The sequence below is a fragment of the Phyllostomus discolor genome, chromosome 1, assembly GCF_004126475.2.
Source record: "Phyllostomus discolor isolate MPI-MPIP mPhyDis1 chromosome 1, mPhyDis1.pri.v3, whole genome shotgun sequence".
NCBI lineage: Eukaryota > Metazoa > Chordata > Mammalia > Chiroptera > Phyllostomidae > Phyllostomus > Phyllostomus discolor.
The window spans coordinates 178,960,741-178,980,698 of record NC_040903.2 but is presented as its reverse complement, the minus strand read 5'-3'; the positions used below and the strand labels follow the sequence as shown (position 1 = coordinate 178,980,698).

At 40.4% G+C, this 19,958-nt stretch overlaps 1 protein-coding gene across 11 annotated transcripts in view; it reads left to right on the top strand.

The window, feature by feature from the left end:
• Nucleotides 1-19,958, top strand: part of TRIM9 (tripartite motif containing 9) — a 96,735-nt gene that overhangs the window by 52,392 nt on the left and 24,385 nt on the right. For 6 of the 11 annotated variants that reach the window (XM_036009971.1, XM_028507959.2, XM_036009986.1 and 3 more), the window contains exons 4-7: nucleotides 10,856-10,966; nucleotides 11,968-12,121; nucleotides 17,140-17,184; nucleotides 19,654-19,811. In XM_036009971.1, the coding sequence (XP_035865864.1) occupies nucleotides 10,856-10,966; nucleotides 11,968-12,121; nucleotides 17,140-17,184; nucleotides 19,654-19,811 (468 nt within the window). The remainder of the gene's footprint in view (nucleotides 1-10,855; nucleotides 10,967-11,967; nucleotides 12,122-17,139; nucleotides 17,185-19,653; nucleotides 19,812-19,958) is intronic. The other 5 variants (XM_028507961.2, XM_036009988.1, XM_028507960.2 and 2 more) reach the window with 2 other exon arrangements.

Here is a 19,958-nt window from a genome sequence, read left to right as displayed (position 1 = left end):
TAGCTGCAACAATCTGGAAAATACTTCTACTCCATAAACATTTTCACCCAAGATAGTCAGGTTAGGTCTGAATGAAAATTGTAAAGTCACCAATTTAAAATCTGAATTAAAATCTAGAAATGCTCTGAGACGTGAGTCTGTAATTGCCCAGTGAGCAACACAGAAGAAGCATGGTTGGCAACCAAACCCTGACTTTCCTGATGGCAATAGCTCCCGCCGGGGGACACTTACTTTGAGGCAGCACTGTACAAATTGTGGTACAGGAATCAACTCCTCAATTCCTCACACCTCTACAAGGTCATTTTTACAAATATCCCAATGCTGGAGGTGACGAAACTGTGGCAACATGATATTAAGAACTGGCCCAAGGATCCAGAATTCCAACACTGGTAACCTGGCTTCAGAGCCCAGAATCTGGACCACGACACTGTACTGCCTCTGGCTGGCAGAAGCACAATGCACAGAGGAGGCTTGTCCCCACCCTCACCCTTTCATCAGTCAGCCAGCACCTAATGCACACCTGTGCTAGGAGCTGAATGCTGGCTGGGGGCGGGGGAGGAGAGAGAGATGACTCAGGATGAGTCCTGCCCTTAGGGAGCTTACATTTCAGTGTGTGAGATAACTCCCACACACCATGACCCAGCACAGGTAGAGAGTGAGCTCCCAGACACCAATGCTGTAGAAGTTGGGAGGGGGGTAAAGTTACTTCCAGCTGAAAGGGTCACGGAGTGCATCCTGGAAGAGCTGGCATTGGAATAGCCCAAACTTTGGGAGATGTGTGCTAATGATGGCTTACGTTCTTGCCTGCAGGATTTGGCAAAGCTGAAAGGGAAGAAGGTGGTGATTAGCACAGTGCACCCTGGTCTTGCTCCATCTAGTTAGTTATGAGGACTGATGGATGTTTTTGTTTCTGGTGCTGCTCTGACAATATTAAAAGACCATCACTAGAGCCCTTCATTTTAGCATGCTCCAGAAACCCAGAATTTGTGTTGCTATAGTAAGCACTCAAAGTACCATTTGAATCACACAGAGTGCTCTAAAGTGCAAACACAGCTGTCTATAAGAAATGAGCTGGACAGCTGAGGTTTCCCTCTAAATAGTGGGCTAACCATTTCAGTATCTAGCCATAAAATTTTAACTTTTCCTCAATTGAAATCTCTTTTTAAAAATATTGTAGACACTTTTCTGGCACATTTAAACAAAACACAATGAACAATTTGTGATAAGTCATATGGATGGTGACTATAGTGGCCACTTCAAGTTTCTATATGGGAGAGATGTAAGGGCAGGAATAGAAGAGGAAATTGAGAAAGCATCATTTATTTATATCAAAAAGTGTCAGAGGGGCATCAAAACTCCCCAGTCCCCCCCTAGAGCTGCTTCTGCAGGATGGGACTATATGAAGATAAGTTATGGACTGTGCTGAGGATGCAGATAGAGACCACACAAGAGTGGCTTTGACGCATCACTGGGACTCCAGGGCCGCGATGGTGTATTGGTGCCAGTGGCCTGACCTGCAGGACACACTAATGCTTCTGGGGGCTGCTGAGCAGAGGCAGCTGCCTGTCCCCATTCCACCCAGGGTGGGGTTCCCTGCCCCAGATCCCAATGGGCTACAGAAACCAGACACAGGTGGCCGGTTGTCCCCCAGGGCAGCAAAGCTGTTGTGTCTTCTGTCTCGAGTGATTCGTTTCTCTGCTGTTTCAGCTGATGGTATCTGTCACTGCTTCTAAACACAGCCAGCAATGCCAATGCTGTGACTATTGATGCCAGCCTCCATGTCTCCCTCTCTCTGCTTTTCTCCTCCTGCCTTTCCCCTTTCTTGTCATTTCTGTTGCTACTCAGATTTGTGAGAAAGGACTGGCCTTTTATAGACATCACTTGCCAAGCACAGTTCTTCTTTCTGTCTTTGTTAGCTAGCCCATCACTCACAGCTGGCAGGGATAATCTTATGGTCTTCCGCTTCCTTTGACCAAGTTCACCAGGGGCCTACATTTTGCTGACAAAAAGGAGAGTTTTGTATGTGTGTGGTTTTCTGGCAACTTCTCTTCTTGAGCAATCCAAAAGGCTAGGGATGCTGGAAGGGGAGTGTGTATAAATACAGTCTTTATAGTCTACTCATGCCCCTCTCTGAAAGCACTGATGGCTTGAGCAGATTGAATACTTCTGGTTCTGAGGCAAGCTGGAGCGGAGTGGTGAGAGTGTCATAAAGAACAGGGTTTGAGGACACACTTTATCGTTTACTGGGTCTGTGACTATGGGCAAGCTAATGTCTCAATTTCTTTTACCTGCGTATAAAATAAGGCTAGATGTAGCCATTACCTCGTATGGCACTGAAAAACACCGAACATAGTACTCAATAAATATTCACTATTATTATTGATGTTACTACTGAGAGAAAATGACTGGAAATCTGGTTCATTCAGCACACTGAAGAAGGGCTCCTACAGCTAATTTTTCATAAATAATCATTTATAGTGAGAATTAGACTATGCGTGGGTGTTACTGTCCCTGAACGTTGGAAATTCTTTAGTGGCCTGAGTTTATAATTGATCACCCTATAAAATAGTTCGCAAGGTTTGGTGAACTATTTTTAAAAGCTGAAAAAAAAGCTTTGAGATAGATGCAGTTGTGACCACATTTTAGGAACACCATTTGAAATGTAAATTACAGTGAATACTATTTTGTGGTTTGAAAAAAATACTAGGAACCAAATATCTGTTTTTAGGATGTGGTGAGCTAAAGCTAATGTCAGAAAGCTACTGGAGAGAGGAAAAGCTTTTGAGCTTTCAAGAAATATTACCAAGTCACATTTGGAATTACTGGGCAACATCCTGGTGATCAACAGGGTAGACTGGATCCCCAGGTGTCCTGTCTGTATGTTTTGTTGACATCGTTCCCAGCTCTCCCTTAGCTGAGGAAGGCCCAGAGGATTGTCCTTTCTGCCCGTGACTCTCACAGGGAATTTGTGACAACATTTAAATTGAAACATATTATTAATGAGGTCTATGCTTTTTTTCAGGAACTTTTTACAAATGCTATTTTTCTTTTGCTAAACCCAAAGATATATCTGAGAATTATTTTTATTTATGTAATTTTCAGAATTTGAAATAATTTTGCAATCATCTTAATATTTTAAGATGAATTCAGCCCTGATTGCTATGGTTCAGTGGGTTGGGCATTGTCCTGCAAACCAAAAGTTTGCCAGTTCAATTCTAGGCCAGGGCACATACCTGGGCTGTGGGCCAGGTCCCCAGTTGGGTGTGTGCAAGAGGCAACCAATCCATGTTTTTCTCACATGTTATGTTTTTTTTCCTCTCCCCCACCACCCTTTCCCTCTCATAAAATAAAATAATGAGTTCATATATTGAATAGTAAATTATAGTTATGTACTTAGTTACCTTTTGGCTCCAAGATCCTCTGGAAAAAAGAAAGTTATAGTTATTCAAAAACTTTCCAATCTTTAATTTCTATAGGTGGTTGGTAAATTAACATACCAACAAAATTACTCAGCAAGAATGCTGAGGGATAATGATAAAGCTTACTGTTTTATAGAGCTTTTCATATTTATAGAGGATCTCCATGTCCCAATTGTAATTACCTATAGAATGCTTGATTTTCAATCCTACTGTACAGTTAGATTTCATTAAAATCATTATTATCATCATCATTATCTTTGTCATTACTTACTATGTATTGCCTGTTATGTTTCCCATTATGTTTGTAACTAATACTTATATGGTCATATCACTGAGTATAAATTTACACTAGGGATATCATTGGCTTTTCAAACTACTTACTTCAGTTATTTTGCCATTGATTCATAATAGGCAAGTAAAATAGAGAAAGAGAGAGAGAGAGTTAGTTTAGGGAGTGAAGGAGGGAGGTAAAAGGGAAAGAAGAGAGGGAAGAAAAGGAAAGGGAAGGGAAGAAGTAGTACCTGCTCAGGCTTACAAAGAATTTAAACATAATTGTATAGCCCTGGCTGGTGTGGTTCAGTGGGTTGAGAACTGTCCTACAAAATGAAAGGTTGCCCATTCGATTCCCAGTCAGGGCACATGCTTGGGTTGTGGGCAGGTCCCCAGATTGGGGCATTAGAGAGGCAACTGATGGGTGTATCTCTCGCACATTGATTTTTCTCTCCTTGTCTTTCTCCCTCCCTTACCATCTCTCTAAAGATAAAAAACAAAAATAAAAATAAATTTTAAAAATAAGTATATAGTATTTGACTGGCTATAGCCAATACTAGAAAGAAAAAACAAGTTTAAGTCAATAATCAGCTCAATCCCAATAAAATTACAGGCAAGGAGTTCAGGTAGTCTATTATAATGAAAATATTTGGACAAATTAGGCACACCATAACAACCTAAAACCTTCTACTGTCTTCATCAGAACTCTTCAGGGGGCCAACTCTAATAATTTAGCCACAATTATTAATTATGGGCCTGTTTTTAATGGGCAATTCCTTTCTATTTCATTTGGCAGATTCTGTGGTCCTCTGCTTCCCACTGCATAAGAGCAAAGGTCCCGGAGGGTCTGTATGAAATAGAGCACCCAGGGTGCCCATGGAATCACAGGACACCATCACATGCAGCCGGAGCTCACCAAGGTTAAGGGACGTACTTTTGAACACTCTCAACACACCTTAGCAGTGCTAATCAAGGACAGTCACAGAACTTCTTTAATAACCCTGCCTAAACCCAGATGTGAATGACACTTCTTACCTCTAGAAGGCATAACGCATACTTTGACGATGATGGAGTAATCCTCAGCACCCCACTGTGCCTCACGTTCTACAAAATACCATACTCCAAGTATCACTCCTACTGTGGTCCACCGTAAACGTTCTCCTGTGTGGGTGGGACTGCACTAACATGTTTATCTCTCCAAATGGCTTGTATTTCTTCCTTCATCAACTTTTCTGTACAAGGGTACACAGCCCTCTATACACTAGGAGCATGCATTGCACATTCCACTCAGTGTTGATTGGTGAAGCTGTTGGTGGCATTTACACTTATGGAATAGACAATTCAGAGCTTTACTGTTAGAATCTCAAGCCTTCCTCAAAACAGTTACAGTATTTTATTTAAAAAAAAATTTTTAAATATTTTATTTATTTTTTGAGAGAGGAGGGGAAGAGGAGGAGAAAGAGGGAGAGAAACATCAATGTGTGGTTGCCTCTCATGTGTCCCCTACTGGGGACCTGGACCACAACCCAGGCATGTGCCCTGAATGGGAATCGAACCAGCAACCCTTTGGTTTACAGGCCAGCACTCAATACACTGAGCCACACCAGCCAGGGCTATACAGTATTTTATTTGTTTAATAGGCCTCAATGATTTTTTTTCCTTGACTAAAAACTCAAAGCCTCAGACTTGTCTTTGAAATGATTAGTTGTTAATGTGGAAGAATGGATAACACCGGAACAGAGGGTAATATGAAGAGAACAGAAAATATTTGCCAAAAACCACATGGGAGGATGGTGGCATGTGAGAAAATAAAGAAGTTCTTTTTTAATTTAAATGCCTCTAAGTTTCAGTGAGTGTAATGATAATATAGGAGATAATATTCAACTCTAGGAAAGTAACAGGAGAATCCTTTATTTTATTAGATGACTCTAACAGCCAACACACTTCACCTATAACTCACAGATGAGTCAGTTTCAAGTCGGTTTCACTACCTGTTTCAAGCATTAATTGGTTATCTTGCTTCAAGACATGAGGGAAGACATAGAAACACACCCCCACCCCCGACACACACACTGAAAGGACCTGTGAAGAATAAATTCAAACTTGCATCTTTAAAGGATTTGTTCTTCAAATAGGAAAAAAAAGATTACCTTATACTTAGGGGAAATTATTTTAAACTATGATGGGATAGTATCAGGGGTGTCCCACCTTTTGGCATCTCTGGGCCACACTGGAAGAAGAGGAGTTGTCTTGGGCCACACATTAAATATGTTATGACATGTAATCACAAAAATAAACTCAATGTTTTAAATAAATTTACAATTTTGCATTGGTCTGCATTCATAGCCATCCTAGGCTACATGTGGCCTACAGGCCGCAGGTTGGACACCTTTAGAAGAATTTCTGGAAATAGGAAAAAGGGAATGTTAGTGTTTGCTTAGACTAAAAACTCATTAGTAGCATCCCTCCAGATGTCATGATGAGAGAGAATTCTATTAAAAATATTTATTAAATAGAAGAAATAAAGAAAAATTTAAAGAGCCACCTATAAGATGAAGAGCTGAATGGAGGTAGAGGAAGGGTATCAAGGTAAAATAATCAGATAGAATAATAAAATTTCCCTTATTTAACCTTAGTGCTTGCTGCTGGATGTATCACATGATATGAGTGGAGGGAAGGAGGGAAGGGATGGACTAGTTAGAGATGGAATGAGAAAATGTAGTTTGGGGTAGGCAACACAAAATTTTGGATTTGTGTTGTAGAAGCCATCATGGCCTGCTCTATGCTGCTGACAAAAGTCTGAGCATTCAACGGAACACCACAGTCCATTCTCAGGTTCTCCTTTATAAACTCGCCACTTAACGAACTAAAACAGTTTAAATGATTACTAGGCACTTGCCATCCAGAACAGATGTTGACTGCTGATAAAATGGTGAAAGTCTTCTCTGAAACTACAGACCATAGATTAATTCATTATCCCAGGAGAGCTGGCTTAGACTTGAATGCAGATGAAAGCAGGAAGGCTGTGTTCCCGCCCCTCTTTGTGTCATTCCTGCAACTCACACGTTTCCTAAGAAAGGGGGCTCTTGAGTCCAACCAGCTGTGAGGTGGTGCCAGGGGTTTCTCTGGAGCATCAGAGCTACAGCACAGAAACATGAAACTCAAAGAAAAAGAGACGTGGCGGCTTCCTGGGAATTGTTTTTCATACAAATTACAATGTAGAAATAAATAATGATAAAAGGTGTAGAAATAACAGAGCGAGGAAGGGAGCAAGTAAGAGGGCTGATAGAGACACTCAGAGAAAAACTATTTATACTTTTAAAAGTTCTAACTATCTAGCTGATTTTCATAAGATGGGAATCATTCTAAGTTAATTCAGAAACTAGAAGTCAATTACAATGCACCCAAAAATGCTGCTTCTGGGGACTCCATAGCTTAATTTTAGCAGTGATTTTATCACAGGCTATGGTGATTATCGTGAAATGATTGGTTTAAAATGTAAAAAGATAGATCAGAATCTATTGTTGTAACAATGGGAATTGAGAGCCAGGAACTCAGGGAGACTGAGTCCACACAAGAAGTTTGACCCGTGGCAAGCAGGAGCCACAGCAAGCCCCACTGACACTCACCGAATCTTTGGCAGAGCAGCAGTGAAGCTCCTTAAGAGTAGCTGGGGAGTCCCAACACTCAGATAGCTCCTTGGGCACCAAATAAACCTTGCTTGAGAAAGAAATTTATAAAAGCAGACTTAAAATTTCATGAGGCATGAGTATTGTATTTATTTCAGCACATTTAGGCCATAAAATTATCATTAAGCCGAATGCTCTGGAAAGTAAACACAACAATTTAGTCTATTTTGCCTCAGGAGCAGACTCACTTTGTGTTACTGTGCTTTGATCAGGTATGTGCTTGTTATTTGGACTTTTAGTACCAGGCATATTCCTGGCAGATGCCATTAGGGTAGCGAATAATAACTGCCGAAGTTTCTGCTATCTGGCAGTGTTGTTGCACTGGCTACCAAAATACAGAAACACCTTATGGGAGCAATGCAGGTAAGCCTTATATAGCAGAGAAGAGTGGCATATTAGATATAGGTCACTTGTCTTGGCACTTTTAAATGTTTTACTAGTGGGTGGTTTTTTTCTGCCCAAGAAGTAGAAACTTAACCTTCCTGTTTCTTTTCTGATTAAAAAATAAAATAATTTGTGTTCTTTTATCACAGACCGACAGATGGTGGTGTTGGTTTGACAGAAACATACTAGATGCCAGAAGAAAATAAATCAATCTTAAATTGATTTATTTTTATTCCTCCACCCTCCCCACCAAAATCACAAACCAAAAAACTTCACATGAAAGTTGGTTGCTTTCATTAATTCCAGTAAAGATGTTAAATCCCACTTTTATTTTTATTTTAATTATATTGAAAGTTTTAAAGCAATAGCAAATCATCTGTCAAAAAATTAGGAGACTCCAAATAGCCAAAATAATCTTAAAACAGAAGAACAAAATTGGAGTTCTCAAACTTCCTCATTACAAAACTGACTACAAAGCTACAATAATCGAAACAGTATAGTACTGGCATAAAGCCAGTATTAAAGACACACACACCATGGGAATTGAATAGAGAGCCCAGAAATAAGCCCTCACGTATGCAGTCAGTTACGTTTGACCAGGGTTCAAAGATCATTCAGTGGGGAAAGGTCATTTTTTCAACAAATGATGCTGAGAAAACTACCTATCCACATGCAAAAGAGTGAAGTTGGACCTAACACCATATATCAAAATTAACTCAAAATGGATCAAAGACTACAGAAAACACTCCACAGCACTGTATTTGAAAATAATTTCTTGGATATGACACCAAAGGAACAGACAGCAAAAGAAAAAGTAGACAAATTGGTCTTTATGAAAATCTATAAATTTTGTATCTCAAAAGACAACAGAAAAATAAACAACCCAGTAAAAAATAGTCAAAGGACTTGAATAGCCATTTTTTCAAGGGAAATATGCAAATGACCAATAGCACATGTAAAGAAGCTCAACATCCCTTGTCTAGGGAAATGCAAATTAAAACCACAATGAGATAGCACTCAACACCCATTAGGATGTCTGTAATTATTTAAAAAAAGAAACAAAATAATCAGTGCTGGTGAGGATGTGGAGAAATTAGAACCCTTGTACATTGCCAGTGGGAATGTAGAATGATGCAGCTACTGTGGAAAACAGTGTCATGATTTCTCAAAAAATTAAAAAAGAATTACATATGATCCAGCAGTTCCACTCCAGGGTCTATACCCAAAAGAAGTGAAATAGGGGCTCGCGCAGATATTGTACACCCCTGTTCATAACAGCTCTATTCGTGATACCCAAAAGGTGGAAGCAACCCAAGTGTCCATCGCCGGATGAATGGATAAACAAAATATGGTACATATTTTCAGTGTAATATTCTTCAGTCTTAAAAAGAAGGAAATTCTGATACAAGTTACATGGATAAACCTTGAGGACATTTGCTAAGTGAAATAGGCCAGTCTCAGAAGGACAAATATTATATGACTCCACTTATATGAGGGTCTTAGAGCAATCAACTCCAGCCAGAAAGTGGAATGATGTTTGCCTGGGACTGGGGAGAAGGGAGAATAGAGTTGTTTAATGGGTACGAGTTTTCCATTTGAGAAGATGAAAAAGTTCTGGAGATGGATGGTGGTGATGGTTTCACACCACTGTAAATGTATTTACTGCCATAGAACTGTCCAAGTAAAAATAGTTAAAATGGTAAATTTTATGTTATGTGTATTTTATCAAAATAAATAAGCAAAGATCAGTAATGATGAATGAAAGAATTGTCAGAAAATAAGAAGAAATTAAATGTCCAAAAATAGGGGGACAGAAATGGTCAAATATATTATGATAATGTACTCAATGGGATATTTATGTAGCCAGTAGAATTTACTGATGGTTGCAACATGAAAAAAGCTTTATGGTAGAGTAATAAGTGGGAAAGGGGTAAAATTACCACATGCTATGATTGCAACTATAAATAAATCTAACTCAAGGAAAAAAACTAAAAAGATATCAAATGCTTTAAAAATTTGTATCAGAGAGGTGAGATAATTTGCTTCCCCCCCCCCCATTTTTTTTCCAATTGTTTTGGAAAGTATGTAATAATCTTCAAAGGAAAATAAGTTAATAGTAAAAAATAAAAAGAAGGAACAAGGAAAAGTTGTTAAAGAATTATTATTAAAACTCATTTTAGTTATTGGCTATAAAATCTATAGTGTCAGATATTTCTGAGGCTTTTGCAAAGTAGCATAAAATATCTAGGATGTAAGTGATTGAGGTTCCTAGAAAACTCTTATTCAGTTCTGTGCTTCAGAAACCACTTCAGGATTTGGGTCACTGAGCAGAGGACACAGAAGAGGAGCATCTCTAAAGAAAGAAGCTTTTCGGGGGCTGTCATGCATTTGACTCTGGGCAAAGACAACTTCCCAAAGGCAGAATGCCTTTCTGGGTTAATGCTGACTCACAGTTGGGCAAATAGAGCAGCCTTTAAGACTGGTTTCCAGAATGAGTTGATTCTAAGTGGGTTATTGTTAAAACAATTCTGCATCCATCTTTCTCTGGCTTAGTTGTCATTAGCTCATTGTCTTTCAGCAAGTTCCACCTGTAGCCCCACCCCACCACCCACCTAAAGAAAGAGAATCAGAATGAGAAAGGAACTGGGTTCTGACAGTGATGTCTGCTGTGTAGAAGGGACAGGCAGTGGGTGGGAGACAGGGGGCCACTTTGTCAGAGAGCAGAAGTTGCAGCTGAACCTCAGATGGCTCAGCTGCTATACGGACTCTCCACGACCTCCCACGTAGAGCCGCTCAGGATCGTCAGCTTCCCAGAAGAGGGGACCAAGGGGGCCAGGTGCCAAGGTAAGCAGATGATTTCAGTCTGCAAGCCTTTCTGATGGATCCCGTTGTTACAAGTTCCTGTCAGAGCTATTACCCAACCTGTCCTCTGGGGCCATTGCCACAGCAGACACTGCCACAAAGTAGCCTCATCAATTTAGTCTCCTTCCATGGTGCTCTTAGGTTCTGGTTTGAAGAAGTTTCCAAAGTCCCAGTTTGCTTCTTTCCTGCTCTCTGCCATTTTGCACCATTCTGTTCTGCCATCACTCCCAGGTGGTTCGAGATCAGATCTCTCACTGCACAGTGAAACTGCGCCAGACCACGGGTCTCATGGAGTACTGCCTGGAGGTGATTAAGGAAAACGATCCTAGCGGCTTTCTGCAGGTAAGTACAATTAGGTTCCACATCAGATTCTCAGTGTCCCAAGAGACTGAGTCCACCAAGGCCAGACTCCCAGTGGCCCTGGCTGGACATGGGTCCCTCCATAAGAGAACCTACCTTCACACTGCTGGGTGTTTGCGGGTGCCTGCGAACCTCCACTCACTGACTTCCTGGAAGCCTCTGCCACCTCGTGCTACAAGATTGAGAAGTGCATGGGCCCCCTTTTGTTTGTTCGTTTCTGTTCTTGTGTTTAATCTGGAAAACATGATTCCATGTAAGTTCCCCCAAAACAGAGTTATTGCCTAAGAATTGTGTCCTTTCCCACTAATATCTCCTGGACAGTTTAGTTGGCTAGAAACGTCTAACTATGCCAGGTTTCTCCCTTCTGGACACCTCCTACTGCCAGTAAATTGGTGCTTTCCCAAAAAGAGTGAAGTTTTTCATTCCTCAGATATCTCACGATTTCTTCAGTGTTCATTGCTTTAGTGAGATGCTGTGATGTCAGCTGAATTTTACTTGTTTCAATCCCAATGATTACGGGATCTTTTATTAAGGAATAGGTAGATCCCTTGCAACTCTCTACCAAACTGGCCAAGAGTGGCAGAGACTAAATGTAAGAAATGAAAATGTTCCCTGCCAAACAATAGAGGGAAATAGGAAGATGATGGCTTATAGTGTAAGAAATTCCATTTTACAGATCATCATATGCAGCCTCTCTACACAATTGGGTTTTAACTGATCAGTCATAAGTAGCATGATCATATGTCCAGGTTTGTCTGTTAGAGCAATTAACAGCTGTTAATTGTTTATGTCACCTCCTCTGACACACAAAAGTGTCCAGTTTGGGTCACCCTCATCCTAACAGGCTCCTCCCACCTGCACGGAGACAGGAAGGCGTAAGTCCCAAGGAAGGCTGGCAGTAACACTCCAGCAGAGTCGAGGAGCAGTGCTCTGTGTTCACTGTGGTGGCGTGTTTCTTAGGCTGTGGTCTTTGATGCGATTAGATTTCTGACGCCCTCATAAGGAGAGTGCACCTGACCGAGGACCAGTGGGGGAAAGGCACACTCACTCCCAGGATGACCACAGACTTCGACTTGAGTCTGGACAACAGCCCTCTGCTGCAGTCCATTCACCAGCTCGACTTCGTGCAGATGAAAGGTGAGTGCCCAGGCTCCTCCACACCGCCAGTCAGAGCACCAGCCCGGTGGAGACTGGTGCTTGAAGCAGGATATAGACAAACAAAAGGCAGCTGCCAGGTTCATAAATCACCTGAGAGGTGGCTCCTGTCTTATCGTGCCCTATAGCTGTGTAACGTACCTCTCAGAAAGTCAGATAAATTCAGATAAACTCAGTGCTTGTCACTTTGAGAATCTCTGAGATTTCAGAGGCTCCGCATCAGAGAATAGCTGACAAAAAAAGGAGATAGGAAGAGAGAGCAAGCACTACTGTACCTAAATATAATCTTGTTACAGAAAGTAACCCAGAAATATTGATATAAATCAAGGACTTCAGAATCAAAATGACTGCTTCCATGTGGATAGAGACAGTGAGCACACAGTTGAACACGGATTAGTGAGAACTTGAGGGGCTCAGCCGAGCCTGGATGCAGAAAGAAATGCAAATTAAAAATAAACACTAACTTTCTGATTTATGTGACTAAAGGATATGGCAAGATCTCTGAGATTTTGGGGTGGCTGAGGAAAGGTAAAAATAGTTAAAATTATCTTAAAGAAAGAAATTTCTTAAATTTATCTCAAAGTAATTAAGTCTCTCCAATCAAAATAAAAACTCAAGCCAATCATGCAATGATATTTTAATGGTACTCTAAGTAATATCCATTTGAAAAATGTATCTGATGGGTTTTTTTTTTTACTTTTCATATTGAAATAATTATACATTCACAGGAAGTTGCAACCATAATAAGGAGAGGTCCCATGTACCCTGTATCTAATACCTGTCGATGGTTACCTCTTGCATAGCTATCATTTAATGTCAAAACCAGGAAATGACATTGGCACATTGCGTGTGTCTGCTTCTGTGCCATTTGTTAGGTGTGTGACCCCCACTGCAATCGAGGTACGGAACAATGGCACCACCACAGAGATCCCCCTCAGACTACCCCTCAGAGTCACGCCCTCACCCGGTCCCTCTAGCTTCCCCAGTCCCTGGCAGCCACAGATCTCCAGAACTTAGTCATTTTCTGATGTTTTTTGAGAAATTGTTTTGCTCTTTACTTCTCCCAATTTAAGCATCCACATAATAAATGGCTGAGAAGTAAATGCTTCAAAAAGTTTGTTTCATGAGAAAAGTCTACATGCTTCCTTTAACAGGCAGACAGAACCACATCACCCACAAGTTTCAGGGCTGTCTCCTGATGGCTCCCGGCACACCCTTGAACTCACCCTGCACCTGGCGCATGTCCTTTTCTCACCATCTTATGGATCTTTGCCCTCTTTTATTTTCAGTTTTCTCAGTTTTTGTTTAGTATGTTTTGCTTTGGAATGATGCCTTAATTCATGTTTGAAGTAAGTAGTGTATAGATGGTAAACAAAAGTACTTTGCTAACAAAGTAACAAAATATTTAGCATGTATTGACCGCTTACCAAATCAGACACTCTCCTAAGCCCTTTACATGGATTAACTCTTTTTGTTCTCACGGCCCTGGTCAGTAGCTGAGGAAACTGAGGCACAGGAAGCCTGAGTTACTTGCCCGAGCTCACATAGCTAATGAGTGCCAGGCCTGGGATTCAAACCCAGGGAGCATGGCTCCAGAGCCCACACTTCAACTTCCAGTTTGCGCTGTAAAGTTAGCACCTTACTAAGTGGCTTCTCCAAGGAATCACTGAATTCCTCTCAAATTTAAGAAGTTTAGTTGTTTGTTGCACCATTTCTTTCTTGCTGTTTAAATTTTTTTCTCTAAGACCTACACAGTAGCCTGTGAAATGCAGCCATCCGAGTAGTATATAGAGCCCCAGGTAAATTCCCTTCCATCCACATCTCTCTGTACCCAATTCTTTCAATGAGGTAAAATCATTGAAAGGTTATGTCCCCGGCAGCTCAAAAGAGAAAATACATCACAAAAGAGAAAAGGGCAATGTAAGGGCTTTTGATGGAAGAGGAAAAAAATGAGCAAACCCAATTAGCCTTGGTGATGGGGCAGGAGAGGAGGGCAGATAGAGGCTAAAAGCCTCCGGTCTTTGAAATGTGTCCATCAGCTGGCAGAGCCCACTCCTCCCCCATCCGCTGTCATTCTGCATCATGTCCATCTGCCCACCGTGGAATCCAGGCCACTTGGTAGGATGGGAACAATTGTGTTGGAGTGAACAAGCCCTTTATCTGGCATGGAAACTTCAGGTTCATGTGCTGTGCATCCCAGACCACATTCCTAAAGCATTGCCTCTTGACTAGTTAGGCTGCAGACAGAAAGAAGCGTGGACACAGCTGTGTGTGCAGTCCATTAGTCAGCACACACAGCAGAGAATGCCAAGCACGCTAAAGGCCAACACGTGGATGCACAGCAGAATCTAGAATAACTGTTCTGGAATGCAAAACTATCCAGAACAGTTATTTATGAAGGTAATAAAATAGGCCATTTGTTATGAGACAGGATTATTATTCCCTTTTTCTTTTCTTTTTAACACTTCATCTTAATTTAATTTACTTCTGAGAGTAGTATCCCTCTGTATAGGTAATTTATATGCTTTGTTTTGTGCTCATTAAGTTTAATTAGTTCAGTGGGAGCCCAGTCCTCTGTAGAATCTGAATAATTTTTATCTGTCACATGCTCACAATGCAAGGAAATGGCCCTGGCACTTGACTGGCTACAGTGAAGACTTCCTCTGGTTTCTCTGATAACTGTAGTCACATATATAACTGTACCGGTGTAGCATTAGACTTTTTTCAGGGTATTCATAGTTTAATAAACTGCACTTTTGCATGTTTATTATCAGTAAACATATTACTGCATGTTACTTATCAGTAAACATATCTCAAGAAACTGTACCCCAAAATCCATTTATAAATAACCAAAATTTATGTACCATTGTGAAACTAACAATATGTGCAATTCAGTATGTTTTCTAACTCTTCCAATTGTCTTCTAATTGTGGATTATAGTAGAAGGTTAAAATATTTTCAAAATTACTCAAAATATGCATTTAAAGTTATGATCCAAACTGAAAACTGCACCTTTTTTTTCTTGATATCAAAGAAGATAGTCCATTGTTGATTTTTACATGTTTCCACTTAGGCCAGCTGCTATTCAACAAGAATACACTGCCTAAAATTATTCTGTTAACTAAGGATTTAACTAATCTGTTCTTTCTGATTTCACATCACCCCAAGCAATTGAAATCTTAGTGGATAATGCCAGTAGCTTCTTTGTTCAAACATCCCTAAATTGTAATGACATGTTTTCTGGTTGCATTTTGGTTAGAAAATAATCTTACCTTCTTTCTAGACTATTGGGCATGGCATTTGAGCTCTCAGACTATTATAATGAACAACAGATTAAACTTTATTGTTTGTTTTTATTTATTTACTTGTTTATTTATTTGTTTGTTTGTTTCTTTATTTATAGGTTTTCCTTAATTCTAAGTTGGCACTGTCAACTTTTTTTCCCAGGTTATGGGAAGAAAATTTTAAGATTCTTTTCCTAGCCCATCAAAGGCTTTGCTGCTTGGCTCAGAATAAATTTCAGATACATACCCCCTCTCAGAAAAATCTTATCCCAGAATTGTCTGAATATACAATGTGTCCCAGGATTCCCAGTCATGGTGCTGAGAGGAAACACCAGCGTATTCATTCTGCACCAGGATGAAACAGCGACTTGACACTCTGCCAAGCCTGTTTAGCACATAGACCAATGGCTGTTAATCCCCTTAAGTGCCTCTATTCACTTAAGACACATTTCTCTCTATTAATTCATATTGAATGTGAGAGCTCTGAGTATGCACCAAGGTCATGGGCAAGGACAGGGTGATCTGAACAAACTGTCCTATAAATCATGGAGAAAGTGCGCCCAGAGGTTTGGCTGTGATGGAGATGAGCACACACAATGACTTGCATGTAATCTGTTCATGCATATAATCTGTTCATGGTCTAGGGGTCTAAAAGGCATGCACTCAAAACCTGCTATCCTTAACAGTGTACTAATGACAGCTTGCCAGAAATAGTTTATTATTCCTCCAAAGTCTAAACTTTCCCCACATGCCATTTGTATGTTCAGTGATCAGAAACAGGAATGACAGTTCACAAAGGAATCTTCAGAGAAGGCAACTCAGGAAAATCGAATTCCCAACCACCATAGCTCCTATGGTGAAATATTTCATTAATCTATACCATCAATACTTGGGAAGCTTTATTGTTCCCATATAGAAACCAAAAACAGACACTCCCCTTGGTATTAGCTGTGGGGATGCCCCTCGAGTGCACTATTACTAAACAGCAGACTAGAGAGGCAGTGTAATGCAGTGTAAGCTTGACTTTAAAGCCCACTCTGCCACTGACTAGCCATGAAACTTTCCTGTGTTTCAGTCTCCTCATCTACAACATTGAGATAATAACAGTTCCAGCTATTGTGGGATTGTTATGAAAACTAAGTGAGTGAATGCCTGTAAAACTCTTGATTGCACTGTCATGCACTCAGGAAGTGCTCAAAGGCATCAGCTCTCATTACTTTTTCATGCCGAGAGTGGATGGTCAACTTCCCTTCCTCACATGTCCTGCCACCTATCACACAGGAAGCCTGGGTGGCTGTGACTGTTCACTACCTGAAGGATTAGGGGGAAGATTAAATGAATACCGAAAATCTGGGATATAATTTGAACCAGAATAGCCTTTAAAAAGTTAAAACATTTGAAAACTTTTGTATTAAAAGACACTGTTGCAAAATTTAATTTTGAGCCATAGCTCCCCCAGGCCCCTTCAAGAAGTTGTTGAGAACAGCTGCCCCTTCCTGTCTAAGAGCAGCTTCTTCAAAGCTTCTTTTAGCCCGAAGCTTGATTTTTATGCGCTAAAAGAACCCCACGTACTAGAATTCCGGTCAGCTAGGAGAAATTGGTTCTTTAGGAAAAGACAATGATGTCTAGGAATGATCATAGCAGTGTCACGATTAACATAGCTATGGCAGTGTCAGTGACGGGCGTTTCAGTAAAATAAAACATTTTTTCTTGTAGTTCAGCCCAGGAATTGTGATGCTCTCCATTTCCAAAACACAAAAGGTAAATTAATTTGGAAATACTTTGGATTCTTATAGACCATTTATTTTATACCTAATAAAGTAAAATGGGGTAATATAATACCCACTATAAAATGTGTCTTTCTAAAATGTCAGCCTTAATGGTATTGTATTTGCCTTTTATATGCAACATCACTTTGGGGTAAATAATGAAAAAGAAACAATAATTCTGAGTACATTGAGAAAGAGATTTAGACATGCAAATATGTCTCGGTTCCTTCATTTAGTGTCTCTCTCTCTCTCCCTCCTCTCCTTCCCCCTCTCCCTCTCTCTCTTCCTTTTCTTATTTGCTTATTTTTTAAACCTGGGACAATATTAAGATCTGAAGATTAGTGAGTAGTTAGACTTTTTTTTATCCTTTTAGTCTTTTAAAGTGTATCCACTGAGGACTTATAAATGAAGTTCACATGTTTTAATTATAAATGACACCATGTATTTAAATTAACCTTTTAATTATACCTATGTCTATACAGGGAAATTTGAGTTTCTTATCAGAGACATTGCAAGCATGTGTATGATTCAAATTGAAACAATCTTACTGGTTTCTTACTGTGATCTTATTCTTTGATTTTAAAGTTGATGAAATATAGACCTTCCTGAAACATGAACAAAGGGACAATGAAGACTAATAGGGGAGCTAATGAAGCAGAGTCCTGGGAATTGTTGATTTATGGTAGCTCTAACTAACAAGGCCAGTTAAGAGAAAATATCCCAAGGGAGAATCATCCCGTGTCATTAGAAGCCCTTTGAAGAATGGTTTGCTGAAACTTGTCATATTTACTCCATAGTTAATATATTACAAGGTATTCTTTTCATAAGGAAAAATGTTTAAATGACAAAGTAAGTTCCTAGCATGTATAATAACCCAGCGTTAACCCTGTAATTACAACTCCTAGGTGATACCTGTTTGTGTGTAGATGATCATTGGAATCATCAGAGGAAGTTACAGCTTCTCACTCTTCCTTCCTCCATGCAGTCCTGGCAGCCTTTCTGTTGAACAAGGCAGTGGCTGCACCTCCTTTCCTCCACATCCAGATGTTCTGGGACTTCTGAGGCTACAGCAGCCATTGTTCTCTGATAAGATTCCACCTGAACTCTATGTCACTGGCACTTGAAACATGATGTCTCTTCCTAAACTGACCACCTCAAATAACTGGTCATCATTTTAATTTAATGATGTTTGATCTAGTGACTCAGGCACGGTTTTCTTATAATATATCACATTCTTTTCTTAAGCATAACTGACCCGCTTCACCTTCACATCTCTCATAGTACAGTCACTGCTTTTGTTTTCTCAGTTATCTGCCAGAGACCCTGTTTCCTAAACTGCTGTGAAATTAACCATCTTCTTGGTTGGGGTGACTGGCAAGGAGCAGAGTTTTAATTCAATGCATGACATTCGGAGGAGTCCAGTTTTGTACAGCATACCAGGTGTTCCACCATTAGCATTTGTTCATCTAAATGTCCTTGGATGCCATCCAAACTGTTCTCTCCTATTGCTAACATGCTACAAAAATAAATGCACATTTTGGTGCTGAAAAAAAATTTAAGCAGTTGGTAAAAACATTGTTCCCAGATACGTACATTAAACTTATATGTTAGGAACTTGGATTCTTCATTACCTAACATTTCTCTGTGTGTCTGAAGGCTCAACTAATCTGCAGTTTTAAGTAACACAGAAGACTCAGCACAAAATGGAGGCAGGGTTATATTGTGACTAGTGACACTTGACAGATTCTCACAAGGCCACGAGGACACGTTGACCCTCCCCTGCCAGGCCCTATCTGCCTGCATACTCCTCTGTAGGCTCACAGTTGACTGTTCTATACCTGCAGAAAGAATGGACTTGAGCTAGTGCTGTTGACAAAATATAGCTGCCTTGAAAGAATGATGTCAAGTTCCTCAGAAGTTTCAGAACTGAAAAATCAGTTTGTGTCAACGATACCAAATTTTCAAAAATACACCCTCTTAGCTATTTACATACACAAGGCCTTGAGTATAATCACTGGTTTAAAAAAAAAAAAAGATAGAACCTTAGAAATATACTGGTTTCAGAGATATTTCTCAGAATGGACAATTCCAAGTTTATAAACTTGAGGTTTAGGGCTCAGAATAAATTCTGTGATAAATTTATCAGCCATGGTATGGGTTAAATAGGCTTTACTGGCCTGGACTGGAAATCTATCCCCCATGTAAAACATTTCCTTAGGGATGGTGTCTTTGATGCTCTATGGAGTGAGAACAGAGCACTTGTCTCCCCTTTAATTAAGGTGGGCAGGTAGTACCACCTTGGACTTGGGAAAAGGCAGCAGCTCAGGAAGCAGTTCCACCCCTGGAGACTAGCACTCCGGGGCTACTTAGTCACGTGTTTATCAGAGGGATGTTTATCATTCCAGGATACTGAAATGTTTGCAGCTCAACAGAAGCCAGAGTTACACTAATTTCCTTTTAGCTTCCTCTCCAGTCCCAGCAACTCCCATCCTACAGCTGGAGGAGTGTTGCACCCACAACAACAGCGCTACGCTGTCCTGGAAGCAGCCACCTCTGTCCACGGTGCCCGCTGAAGGATACATTCTGGAGCTGGATGATGGCAATGGTGGTCAGTTCCGGGTAAGCCAAGAGCCTACTCCTTGTTGACCAAAATCAGTGACAACTCAGAGGACCCACCATGGAGTCTCAGGCCTACCTATATCACCTCTCCTGGGGCAGGCCATCCCGACAGGGCCTGCCTGCCCTTATACCATATCAAAGGTGGAT